The sequence below is a fragment of the Protomyctophum bolini genome (genome assembly GCF_963924005.1).
Source record: "Protomyctophum bolini genome assembly, chromosome: 21".
NCBI classification, from domain to species: domain Eukaryota; kingdom Metazoa; phylum Chordata; class Actinopteri; order Myctophiformes; family Myctophidae; genus Protomyctophum; species Protomyctophum bolini.
The window spans coordinates 17,065,162-17,078,080 of record NC_137882.1 but is presented as its reverse complement, the minus strand read 5'-3'; the positions used below and the strand labels follow the sequence as shown (position 1 = coordinate 17,078,080).

The 12,919-nt window shown below is 40.2% G+C and overlaps 1 protein-coding gene across 1 annotated transcript; it reads left to right on the top strand.

The window, feature by feature from the left end:
• Nucleotides 1–3,746: 3,746 nt before the first annotated feature.
• rdh12l (retinol dehydrogenase 12, like) lies at nt 3,747–9,714 on the top strand. Its single transcript, XM_080793668.1, has 7 exons — nt 3,747–3,839; nt 4,110–4,225; nt 6,220–6,375; nt 6,616–6,720; nt 7,234–7,443; nt 7,892–8,084; nt 8,808–9,714. Exons 1-7 carry the CDS (start codon nt 3,826–3,828, stop codon nt 8,926–8,928), a joined length of 915 nt encoding a protein of 304 aa, XP_080649794.1. The 5' UTR covers nt 3,747–3,825; the 3' UTR covers nt 8,929–9,714.
• Nucleotides 9,715–12,919: the final 3,205 nt, after the last annotated feature.

Here is a 12,919-nt window from a genome sequence, read left to right as displayed (position 1 = left end):
ACACGTGCTACTTGGAAAAATGCTATGCGTCGAGCCCTGATTGGACATAAGGATTACCTGTAGTATCCACCGCTCTCTGTCTCCAGTGCTGGCTCCACAGCACAGTAGATGTTGGTCTGGGCCCCTTGGACAGGGGTCTTCGTGAAGGGACTGACCATCCTCATGATGAACTAGTGGAGTCCGTTCAGGTGACACCACAGTTCAGTCTGACGTTGAACCACTCCGGGGTGGAGAGTACACTGTCGCACCAGTACCTGACAGAGAGAGGGATGTAATGTATACAGTACAATGAGTGCATACAGGTACTGTAAGCATACTCCTTTACTATGACTATTTCACTGTCAAGCCTTTAAATATGTCTGTCATTATGATAGTTTTCCTAGATCGGCTATTTTCGCTATATTCAGTCATGGCGAGTGGCAACTGATAACTTTAATCCATACTGTATGTATGCAAAGCACTTTGACATTGTTGTAACCCATCTTTAACCCTTTAACAATTTACTTTGGAGGGGGGATAACACAAACCTTGCAGTCTCTTGCCCAGAGAGCGGGTAAACAGGATTTTTCTAGCTTGCTCTGGCAGTAGGCGGCCTTCTTGTCGTATACAGTATGCCTTCTCAGTTCTCACTGTTGTTGTCGTCAAGTTTGATGGTCCCCCAGCTGTGAGCCATGGATGACACACACAATCCTGGCTGGAGCTGACCGCTTAATGATGTCCTTCAGCAGATGGGTCAACAGGAAGTGACCTAGAAAAGTGTGTTGCTGTCAGGCAGAATATTTGTATCTATTGATATGCAGATATGCAGATGGAGGTCCGCGGCCAAATATATATCAAATTTGGGGTCCATGACACGACAACATTTGAGAACCACTGGTTTAGGAGACACTTCTTCCTGCCCACTTTGATAGGCTGGAATGGCTTAGGGTTGATAACAGAGTATCTTGCAAAGGGTCTGGTCCACAAGATTCTATACACCACCAAGATACCCATGTACCTGTCTAAATACTTCCTTAATGTCAACAAAGTCCACATAACACCCACAACACCACATGATAATTTCTCGAAGTTTCCTCAAAAGAATCAAAGTACAGTGCAGTAACAATAACAATACATGTATAGTTGCACTACACAGTCTCTATGCATTTGATGTACGGACAGTACGGTATTAACTTGTGTTTACCGTGCTTACTGTAACTTACTGTAACTCGCTCTGATTAAGAGTCTGAAAAATGCCTACATTGTAAATTGTCATGCCAGGGGTGATACTTCCTTATAATTTGGTTATAAAATGTGTTTGTTTTACCATGGTCATAATCAATGGTCTGTATGTCACATAAAGGCCATGGTTAATTAGTTTACTGATAATTTGTTTCACAGACAAGCAAATGGATATGGCACAGGGAAGTGAAACACCCATTGATTCAATACATCTGATGGAAGGAATTTGTCAGAGTTGCAGTGTTTTGACTCACAGTTCTACATTTCTTTCTGTCTCTTTACACAGACAAACGTTATTGAACCAAACATAAATATGGACAAAACTATGGATCACTGGCTACCTCCAAAACATACCTGAAATGCCATCTTTTAAGAGACCACAAGAGGAGGTAAACTCACTTCTCCCATAGAAAGTAGACGACATTCAATGCTCCTTTTTCTACTTTGTGTTGTTGAATGATGATGCTGTATTTTGGTGTTATTTTTATGCTGTTTATGAATTGAAATCATAGGACCACAATGGAAACAAATCCCAGATCTACGTGTCTCGCTGCAACATGTTGTATATCAGCTATTTTCCAGTGTTCAGTTTCCGCACAACACAACTCAGAGAGACGCATAGAAAAGATATTACAATGACGCCCTCTCGTGGCCGTAGAAAAGTAGAAGCAAAGTATAAACTATATTGTCACTGAAAAGGGTATGCCTATGCCTACTATCAAAGGGTTTGCTAAATAAACTTTATTTAGTAGTAGTAGTACTAGTAGTACTACTACTAGTAGTAAGCCTGACACTCAATGTGAATTTTCATTTAGTTTCACTTCTGAATCGCCAGAACATATTTTCTTAATGGGCGTGGCTAGCGAGTAGTAGGGTAGTAGTAGTAGTAGTAGTAGTAGTAGTACCAGTAGTAGCAGCAGCAGCAGCAGCCATAGATATATATGGCAGCAGCACTAGTAGTAGCAGATAGCAGTAGCAGCAGCAGCACTAGTAGTAGTAGAATTTGAACAAAAATACTAAACTGCACTGCATGACTTCGCGCCCGGCCACCGGCGTCGCCTGCATTTGGAACCGGATCAATTCATTTTGTAGATTGCTGATCCGGTCTAGAGCGGATACGGTCTGTGCTCGAGCGTGTTTACTAGTCGTAGGTTTTGAATGCCAATCACGCCGTAGGCGGGCTCTAGACCGGATGTATTGGAAAAGGGTTGCAGTTGGAAAAGGGTGACGCGAGGTTGCCATGTCTGGGGTTGTTTTTCTGTAAAGTTGCTTGTAAATAATATTGGAGTTGTGGGTTGCGTTTTTTAAGGCTCATCGTTTCCAAAGTGTAGTTGTAGTTCTGTTGAAATATTTCGAATATTTTAACAACACAAATCTTAAGTTTTCAGATGGGGATCTGCCCAACTCTATGGGTTCTGTGGACAGACAACACATTAATTTAATGAATTAATTCGTTAATTAGGGGGCCCTTGACGTGAAAAAATAAGGATGCAAGCAAGCCCTAAACCTGCCCTAAACAAACCACACTGATAAGCAACAGCATGCGCACGAATATCGTCAGCACTAGAACCCTGCCTCTCATAAAATGCAATGGAAAAGTTCTAACTGCACTCACCTGTAAAAAATGCCCCATCAAACTTTCAGATGCTGTTTTTCTCCCAGTGTGGAGGAAGAATGATTAGGATTAGTATTGTGATCTCTCGCCCTTGAAATATATAATCCTTGGTTTCTGTTGTGTTTGAACAATAATAGCAACTCAAATCAGTCGACCTCAGAACGGGAGGTGCATGATCACGGCAGCAGAACCTGCCCTGTTTGTACGGTCCACCGTCCATGGCTGCACGCACCTGCAACCCATCAAGTATAATTTATGCTTCGTTCCGCGATGGTGTCGCTCTACGATCACAACATCCGTGATGTGATGTGAGCTTGTATATCAGCTGTTCTCTGTGCGCAATGCTGTTGCGCTTTGAAGTATAAACTAGACCTGTACGTATACTTGATAGCGATGCAACTTGGGAACCTAATAATATAGCACCCGTTTTAACTATCTGTCTGTGTCCCACATGGAGATCTCTGTATTTTTCTGTCTGCCTGTGAGTGAAGAGTGCAAACTTGACTGTGAAAAGTGGAGAAAACAAAAGTAATCATTTGCAATTGTTGGCTGCCCACTTACACACAAGAGGGAGGAGGTTGAATGGACTGAAACCAGCGCTCTCCAGAACAACAGGTTTGGAGATCTGTTGGGAACTCCATGAAACAGTCACCCGTGCGCCCAGTCCCAATGTTTGTAAACAAATAATTGGTCTGTATTTCACTATACAGGAAAAACATGTAATAAGCTTATAATGAGCAGACATGGCAACGCTGGCTCAGTGCATGGTGATTGGCTGAAGCGTCTTTAAGGTAAAGGGGATTGAGTAAAGTATAGCCAATGAAGCAGAAGAGTTTAGACCACAATAACGTAATCCATGAATGGCTCAATGTTGACGCTTCATGAATAATTCTGGTATGCATGATAGGCTATTTAGTCTTTCCTCCAGACAGCAGCGAGACTGACATTTGAGAAGGTCTTGTTTAGTTTCCTGATATTCTATAGCTGAGATGCCGGGGCTAAGGTGAGATATTACCCATATTTATGTTATAAAACACTAAAAACAGATAGTTGGGATATAGGAGGTGACGTTTTTATTGTTGCGTTAACACGGGCAACGCCTGCTTTAGTAGTTTTTTGTTAGATTAGCCTAAAACGAACTCTAATTGAATTTAAACTTAATGATGACTAAGGATCTATGCATGTATCAAATGGCTATAAGAAGCATACTTATAATTTAGATATTGTCACAATTGGCACGCCTGTTGCTCAAGTTTAACTGATGTCTGTTTAGAAAACTCTTCCGGACACCCTGGTCATCTGATGCAAGACTGGATGACAAGACGGTGCTCATCACAGGGGCCAACTCAGGCATTGGCAAAGAGACAGCACTGGATCTGGCAAAGAGAGGTTGGTTTCACTGTTGCTACATTTTGTGAGAGAAATAAGCAACCGACAGTGGTTCTCAACCAGTACTGGTCCGGGGACCACCAGTGGTCCTGTAGGCATTCCAGGTGGTCCCCAGCTAAATGATGGAGAGTTGGTTTGGGCCCTTATAGACTAGAGCTTTAACTTTTAACTGAGCATAAAATGAAAGGGTCCATTTTGTTTCAGTTTACTCTCTCAAGAGCTAAATTATGATTGTTAAACATCTGCATTACTTAATTTACAACAAATATACAAAATTAGAGAATGTTAGAAGAATTGTTATTTTGATAAACATTTGCCTGTTCTCTCTGCTTTGTTACCACATCAATACAGCATGGAATGCTGACGTGAGTCTCCAATCATGATGACAAGGCCCAATGTGGTATTTCTTGTCAGGGCACATGACTAGCTACCAGTTATGTGTCATGCTACCATTGTAGGCCCATTCTATCATTCACTCATGGTGAAACCGCCGGCCTCAAGTTACACTTCTAGCACCTAAATAAACACGGAAGTATATTCTTTAGTATACTGTATAAGAAAACACTGGTGGTGTGTAATTTGGGGAAAGTGAATTATTATTTTTTACCTGTAGAATAGGAAGATGGCAATAGTAGGCAGGCTATACCATTTATAGTACCTAAAGGTGGATATTTATTTGAAACATAACCGAAGATACACTGTAATTAGTTGGGGCCTCACTGCTTAAATTAAATGGGAATGAATGAGCATTCTGACTTCAGTTCTGCATGCATATACGTACCATTACCATTATGAATGGTTTATTACGATCTATTCAGTTAGACAATTTCAATTTCAATTTTTTTTTTTTTAAGCATGATCGAAAAGGAATAGGCAGAAGCGTATAGCTTATGTATGCCTATCCTCATTACATAAGAACGTAGAACATGTACTGGGTCTACAAAACAATCAACATTTGGACGAAACATAAAAAAACACAAGAAAAAACCACAAGAAAAAAGAACAAACAAAACAACAAAACAAACAAAAAAAAAAAAACTTACAGCAAAAGCATAAAGTTCATACTTGGATCCCTAATCGTTAAATGGTAAATGTTCTCAAAGGCGCTTTACAGAGATTGTGCATTACATTCACCCATTCACACACATATTCATACACCGATGGCAGCGGAAACCATACAAGGCACCAACCAGCACATCGGGAGCAATTAGGGGTTCAGTGTCTTGCTCAAGGACACTTCGACACTAACTCTGGGGGAGCCAGAATTGAATTAGATTTACACTTTGTTTTAAAATCTCGTACAAGCCATTTCACAGCTTCACCCCACGAACAGCTCTTTAAAGTAGTGCCGACCCTTGGTTGTTTAAAGTTAAGTTCACCTCTCAGCTCGATCATACCTACAATCCCTATCCCTAAACCTATTTTGAAAATGACCAGGAAGCATTTTATGTCTTGCTTTATAGATTATCTGTGCAGTTTTAAAGTCGACCAAATAAAAATAAATACAATATGCAGATTTAACATGACTTCAGCCGAATACAAGAACGCTCTACCCAAAATACCCTTCAAAAATAACCACGTGGAGAAATATTGTTACATTTGTAACAAAAAAAGGTAACACTTAGTTAATACAAACCAGCTTGTGATTGTCAGTGCATTGATGTTACTTACACTACAGAACCATTGGTGTGATGTTGCACCAAACATTTTAAGCATGTTAAATAAGAACAAAATGGTGACTTAACCACTTTGTCACAAGACCTTTGCAACCAGGACTCAGGTAAGGGCACATGTATGTCGACCCCACCCGCTCACCTCCACCCCACCCCCTCCTGGTGCTGCGGCCATCTTGGAAACTAAACCCAATATAAACAATGGGAGAAGGGTGGGGCCGAGAAAGGCCCTTATTGTCGATGCATTGAAATTAATTGAATTAAAATGCAGAATTGAGTGCGATCTAATTTACATTTGTATTATTATATAATATAATAAAGGTGCCAGGATCATCATGGCTTGTAGAGACATGGAGAGGGCACAGGCGGCCCTGAAAGAAGTCATCGACGGCTCTGGAAACCAAAATGTTGTCACCATGAAACTTGACTTGTCGGACACAAAGTCAATAAGGGAGTTCGCAGAAGCCATCAACAAGGGTAAGGAATGTACAAGAACAATCTGCTGATAGATCCTCATTGATTGTGGAATTTGTGGGTCAGTTTATCCTCTTGTATCAACCGCAGATACAGAACATAATACACATACCAGTTTATGTTCCATGCTTGAATGTTACTGTACAATGATGCTGTCCCCTTATGGCAGAGAAAACCTCATAGAGTTTTGACTGTTGTCAGCCACAATTTTATAACTTGATTTCTAAATGTTCTTTTGTGTAGAAGAGACCAAACTCAACATCCTCATCAACAATGCTGGGGTAATGGTTTGTCCATATGGGAAGACAGCAGATGGCTTTGAAATGCAGATTGGGGTAAATCACATGGGTAAGTAAAACCATGTAGTGGAAGATAGTTTTCCCGGGGAAACTCTCCCCTGTCTGCTGAAAAGACTACACCCCAGGTTGGCAGAGGAAGTGTAGCGCCCAGGATTACATTAGATAATTGACACTGGGTGAAAATAAAGAAAAGCAGAGTTAGGAGTTTTCGCCAAAGCACGTTTTAATACTTTCCATTGGTTCAATATGTATTATTAACCAACACACAGACAAATGTGTGTTCAATAGCATTGATTTATGCAAAAAAGAAAACATCTAAAACCTCAAAAATGGAGATGGTGGTTTCTTCCGGACAGCAACGATCTGCTATGATGATTTTAATATATAAGGATAAATTTGCACGACTGTAAAGAAGGAGGTTTCACATCCTCTTTATCATTTGAATATTGTGGGACACAAGTTGCAACAGTCTGACCACGCAAGACTAGCCTGACTGACAGTAGTCTTTTGAGACAGACTGGTGACATTTTTCCTCCTTTGTTTCACGTATCTAATTTTATAGGTCACTTCCTGTTGACCCATCTGCTGATGGACTTGATTAAGCGGTCTGCTCCGTCCAGGATCATCAACGTGTCGTCCATGGCTCACACCTGGGGGACCATCAAGCTGGACGACATCAACAGTGAGAAGGCATACGACAAGAAGGCCGCCTACAGCCAGAGCAAGCTAGCAAACATCCTGTTTACCCGCTCTCTGGCCAAGAGACTGCAAGGTCTGTGTCGTTATCCTCCCTCCAAAGTCAAAAAGGTTCAAATCCTCCGTTATGATAATACAACTGTTTTACAAACGGTTACAATAAAGGTGCTTTCTTCGCATACAAAACAAAACCTTACGATAATTACAAAGTGCTACACAAACAAAGGATGAAGAGTAAGAAGTCGTCAAAAATACAATAATAAAGCTAGCTACCGATGTTAAGATGTAGCATCAAAGACTGTTCTGTAAAAAGCGTGAAACAGTGTGGGCAGTATCACTGGATCATGCACTTTAAAATGTATTGGTTCCTTTACATGATGTTTTGAACCTGCATTTTTCATTATGTGTTAAAGTAGACACAAGTTAAACGTCTCAACAGTGCACCAGTCATGGTAAAGAAGTACAGTATGTTTCCCTGTATGCACTCATTTGTATTGTGCATACATTTCATCTCTCTCCGTCAGGTACCGGTGTGACGGTGTACTCTCTCCACCCTGGAGTGGTTCAGACTGAACTGTGGCGTCACCTGAACGGGCCCCAGCAGCTCATGATGAGGATGGTCAGTCCCTTCACTAAGACCCCTGTCCAGGGAGCCCAGACCAACATATATTGTGCTGTGGAGCCAGCACTGGAGACAGAGAGCGGTGGATATTACAGGTAATCATTATGTCCAATACATAATTCGTTTACAACATCATAGGTAAAAGATTATTTTTCTAATACCACAGGAGAATGACAGCAAACCATGCAGAAAAATGTTTGTCGACTACCTTTTTTGATTGACTAAATAAAAACTAAGCTATGATGACAAAAACTAAGACTAAATATATTTTCTTTTCAAAAACAAAACTAAAGAAAACTAAAATGTTAGGGAGGGACTAGTGGACAAGAGATCCAGTAGAACTAAAAGACAAGTTATTTTATGTTTGTGGGTTCGAATCCACCGTGGTGCATCTGACCTTGTCAAGTGTTAACACAAACACAATTGTCCCGTGTTTGGGGGAGGGAATCCTACGGGCTGGCGGTAGGCTATGCACTGGAAAAATGTACATGACATTATTTTAATAGGGAGAAATGGTATCCAACTCAATCAACTTTAACGTCCGACACAAGTTTTCATGTAATGCGGGCAAGACTACAGCGATTAGTATTATTGCCTTCACCTGGGTGGGTTAAGGTGTTGTAAAATAACATTGACAGCTATGAGGTGACGGAAGCTTGCCCAGCTTAGCAACGGCTGCTAAACTATTTGGATTGGCATTGGACAACGCTTTTGTGGTGGGATTTAGCAAAGGGTCTATTGGCTAAATTGGGGAGAAAAAGGGGTGAAAAGCAAAACAAATGCATACATCTTTGAAATGCCTATCTCTCTGCCCACAGCGACTGTGCCCCGGCCACCTGCTCAAATGCTGGCAAAGACGACGACGTGGCCCAGAAGCTATGGGATCTCAGCTGTCAGGTGCTCTCCATATCCTGGGATGAAACGCAGCCTCAGGAGTGAATGGTTCCATTTACAGTCTCTTAACGGACACAAGAAGAGTAGGCACTAAGTAAGAGTGGGCACATCATTTTGTCCAAAATGTAAAATGGTCTTAAGTAATGTAAAGTGTACATGATTTGAACATGCACAAGTGCATCATTATCAGACTTGGATTTAGCCTTCTACTTCTTGTTTATGCCCCCAAATGGATGGTCATGGGTGTACAGGTTTTTGGAACAATTTGTAGGAATGTTAGGCCTTATCAAATGTTTACGGTAATTGTGTTCTAATCAATCATCTACTATTTAGCACAAAAAAATTGACAATTTTACATCAAGGTGCCCGGTCTTCTTTAGTACTCACTCTTCCTGTTACACGACTTAAAGCACTTACTGTTACCCTCTTAAAGACAAACACAAGTGCTTCTTGACCAAGTTATACTGTGGTATCTTCATTTCATGATTTATCTCAGTTACACAACCTGCCAGTATGTGCTTTTATGTTGTTCAACAATACTTTCATGTATGATGTTATATTGTGCACTTTTCATATCTTTCTATTTGTTGTATTACACTTTTACAGTATTTAACCCTGGTTGTCCCACGTCAAATTCTGCTGTAACGCCTCATAACGTACTGTAAAACATGTAATGTTATTTTTAAAACAATGTTTTCTATCATAGAATACATTTTCATGTGATTTGAAATGGTAATATCAACTAAGCCTAGTTTGTCTAATGTCTAATTTTCAAAAAATCTATATTTTTATAGACAGTTGTAATACTGTATATAAAATGTGACTGGACAATCTCTGTACTGTCATTCATTTATATTGGTGCTGTGCATACATGGTTAACAAGGATTTCACTAGGGAAAGTATTTATGTGGTTAGAACATTGTTATTGTTCTTACCACAAGACAGTGGCTCATCGGGGAAGAAGGGATAACGCAACTATATTAATATATTGCAGAAATAGTTGGATAGAAAATGGCAGGATGTCACTGTCACACTGATTTGCGTTGGAAAAAACGATAACCAGGGCTTTCTGAAATTTCAGAAAATGCGTTGCGAGGCATCTTTGGTGCTTTTTTAATCATTCCTTTGGTTTTATCTGTGGTGCTCGGTAAGGAGTTTTACATACTCGGTGAGATGGTGAGCCAGGCTACAGGCATCGAAAAGACCAACTTTCTGCACAACAAGCTCAATTTCTCTCGTCGGAGGCTGTATAGTTAAAATGACAATGTTTCGATGTCTTGTTACATCTTCGCCGGGTCATAAACAAATACAGACTATGAGTGATTTATAAACAGGTGAGAGGCCAGTCAATGTCGAGACCAAAGGCCAACAATAATGGGAGTTGCAACTTTCTACACATGGAAGATTCACTGTGGAACTCACTCCCAACTCACATCACAGCTGCCCCCACTTTCGAAACGTTCAAAAGCTCAAAACCCACCTTTTCAGACTTGCTTTTCCTACATAATTTACCCCCCACACACACTTTGTTTCTCTACCTTTGGTTTCTAGTTTTTAAACCTTTTTAACCGTTAACTAGGTTTTTTTGTTTCTAATAAAATAGTTTTTATTTTTTCTGTTAGTGACTTTGAGTATCTTGAAAAGCGCTATATAAATTGTATGTATTATTACTATAATATGTAATAATACATGCTATCTATATAGCATGACATGCTTTGCAAACTGAATAGGATGAATACCAGTATAGACGATGCGTCTCGGGGCGAGAAGTGACCTCGCTGTGCACTGGCCATATATGGAGCGTGTCTTGAGTGTACAGGGTTTGATGAGGGCACAGGTAGGGCTGGGCCATTTCCGCAATTTCCGCAATTTCCATTTCCGCAATTTCCTCAATTTCCATTTCCGCAATTTCCATTTCCACCATTTCCGCAATTTCCACAATTACCATTTCCGCAATTTCGCAATTTCCGCAATTTCCATTTCCGCAATTTCCGCAATTACAATTTCCGCAATTTCCGCAATTTCCATTTCCATTTCCAACTATTAATGGCAGCTGGGTTTCATCATTCAAATAAAATAGAATTCTGTCCGTTTAGCTATAAAATTATGTCAGGGAATAGGGATACACAGTATATGTCTTTCATTTGCATTGCATCTCCCCCCCCTCCCAAGTAATAGTACAACTCTAATAGTATTACTTATAATAATGTAATTAAAGATAACTTCATTCAGATTTATTTATTTTTATTTCATTTTCCAGATTTATTTTTCTTCTTTTTTTTAGATTTTCATTGGTGGGCCAGTCATAATGGTCCTGCGGGCCTGATGTGGCCCGCGGGCCTGAGGTTGAGTATCACTGCTGTATAGCGTCAATGTAGAAAATAAATCATGTTATAACTGGTAAATGTTGGCATGAAATTACACTGGGCGGTGAATCGATGGACTTTTAGCCACTTTATCTTCCCATTATGACAACAATATACATGTATGTTTACAGTATAATGGTGGAGTCCAGTATTACCACCACTGGCACATAAAATAATTGAAGGGAACCTTTAACAAATGGAAATATCTGAGCTGCATGGAACCTGTCCCTAGGTGGGGCTGTAGGCTAAGCCATATGTAGCCAACTCCTACCCAAGCATATAGTATTTTGAAATTCTATTTCTATGCACAGGTGAATTGCTTAATTTGTGTTAAAAATTAAATAAAAATCAGCTGAAACATCCGTTTTCAGTCATGCCAAATTATTGATTGATTATTGAGCATTGTTCTCCCATTTCACCATAAATCAAAAGTTTGTATGAAAACCATAACAATCCACCGTTAAGTGCTCAAAATTAAGTGTACTGCATCTACAGGCATATGTTAATACTTCTCCATTTATTTGTTTTGCATCCTCTAATCCTTTATTAGTCTGTAGATCAGTGGTCTTCAAAAGGGTGTCCTCAGAGGGACAGGGGGCCGCAAAAACTGTGTTATAGGATAAACTTTTTACATTAACCACTAGACTGGACTCTAGCACCCCTGTTCTGAGGAGAACTTTAGCAAAAAATAGCAGATCTACAAGTTCACAACGTCACCAAGGCCGGTCGAGCGATCTAGCCTAACATATTGGTCGTCTTAGCTGAGTGGGTAGAAAGGCCGCCTGGGGGTTAGAAGGTTGTCAGTTTGACCCACAGTTGAAGTTCGTCCAGTCACAGACTCACGATGCAAGATATAGGTAGAACTCAATTACAGGATGAGAGGCACATGTAGATTTCAGATGATTTATTCTCATGAAAACAGGAAACATGAGGAGCACTAGCCTATACCCAAGGCTTAAAATTATATTTAAAAGAAAACTATCTTACACAGCCACAGCAAAGATAAATCACAGGTGTAAATATGTATTCCACAATAAATAGCTTACTTATCGTTTGAGACAACAATATGAGTTCCTGACTTTCCACAAATAATAAAATTATTATAATAAGCCTAAAATTAGACTAGAAAGGGGACACAGGGAGAAAATGCAAACTCCACACAGAAATGCCCTTTTGCCAGCATTTTTAGCATTATTGATCATCACATATTGTGCAGAGGATGAAATGATAATTATCACACACGGCACACCTGGCAGCACTGCTATGACTTCAACTTATAACAAAGCACCAGAACTAACAGCATGGAGGTTTAAATAGGCTCAAGCTCTAACTGGTCACAGGTGAACTCCACAGACAATCAACATAGGCTACAACTAAAAGGACACAGGTGCAAGACCTAGGCTAAGCACAGGACTTGATAGACAAGACAAGTAAACAGGAACAACATAGGAAACCAGGAGACACTAACATACTACAAAATAAAGGTACCAAGTAAAATAAAGTACAACTAAACTGCAACTAAGATACAAGTAATACACGCTACTTAAAAAATCACTCTCGTGTGAAGTGAGCTGCACCCACTGTGGCTGCTACATGATGTCACTGCTTAAGCAAACATTAAAAGTCCATAGACTTGCACTGCCACATGGCGTCACGAGGGGAGAGAGTGA

Coding starts and splice junctions, on each gene's coding strand:
- rdh12l (XM_080793668.1), top strand. Junction 6,721..7,233: donor GATTGGGGTAAATCACATGG/GTAAGTAAAACC, acceptor CTAATTTTATAG/GTCACTTCCTGTTGACCCAT. Junction 7,444..7,891: donor TCTGGCCAAGAGACTGCAAG/GTCTGTGTCGTT, acceptor TCTCTCCGTCAG/GTACCGGTGTGACGGTGTAC.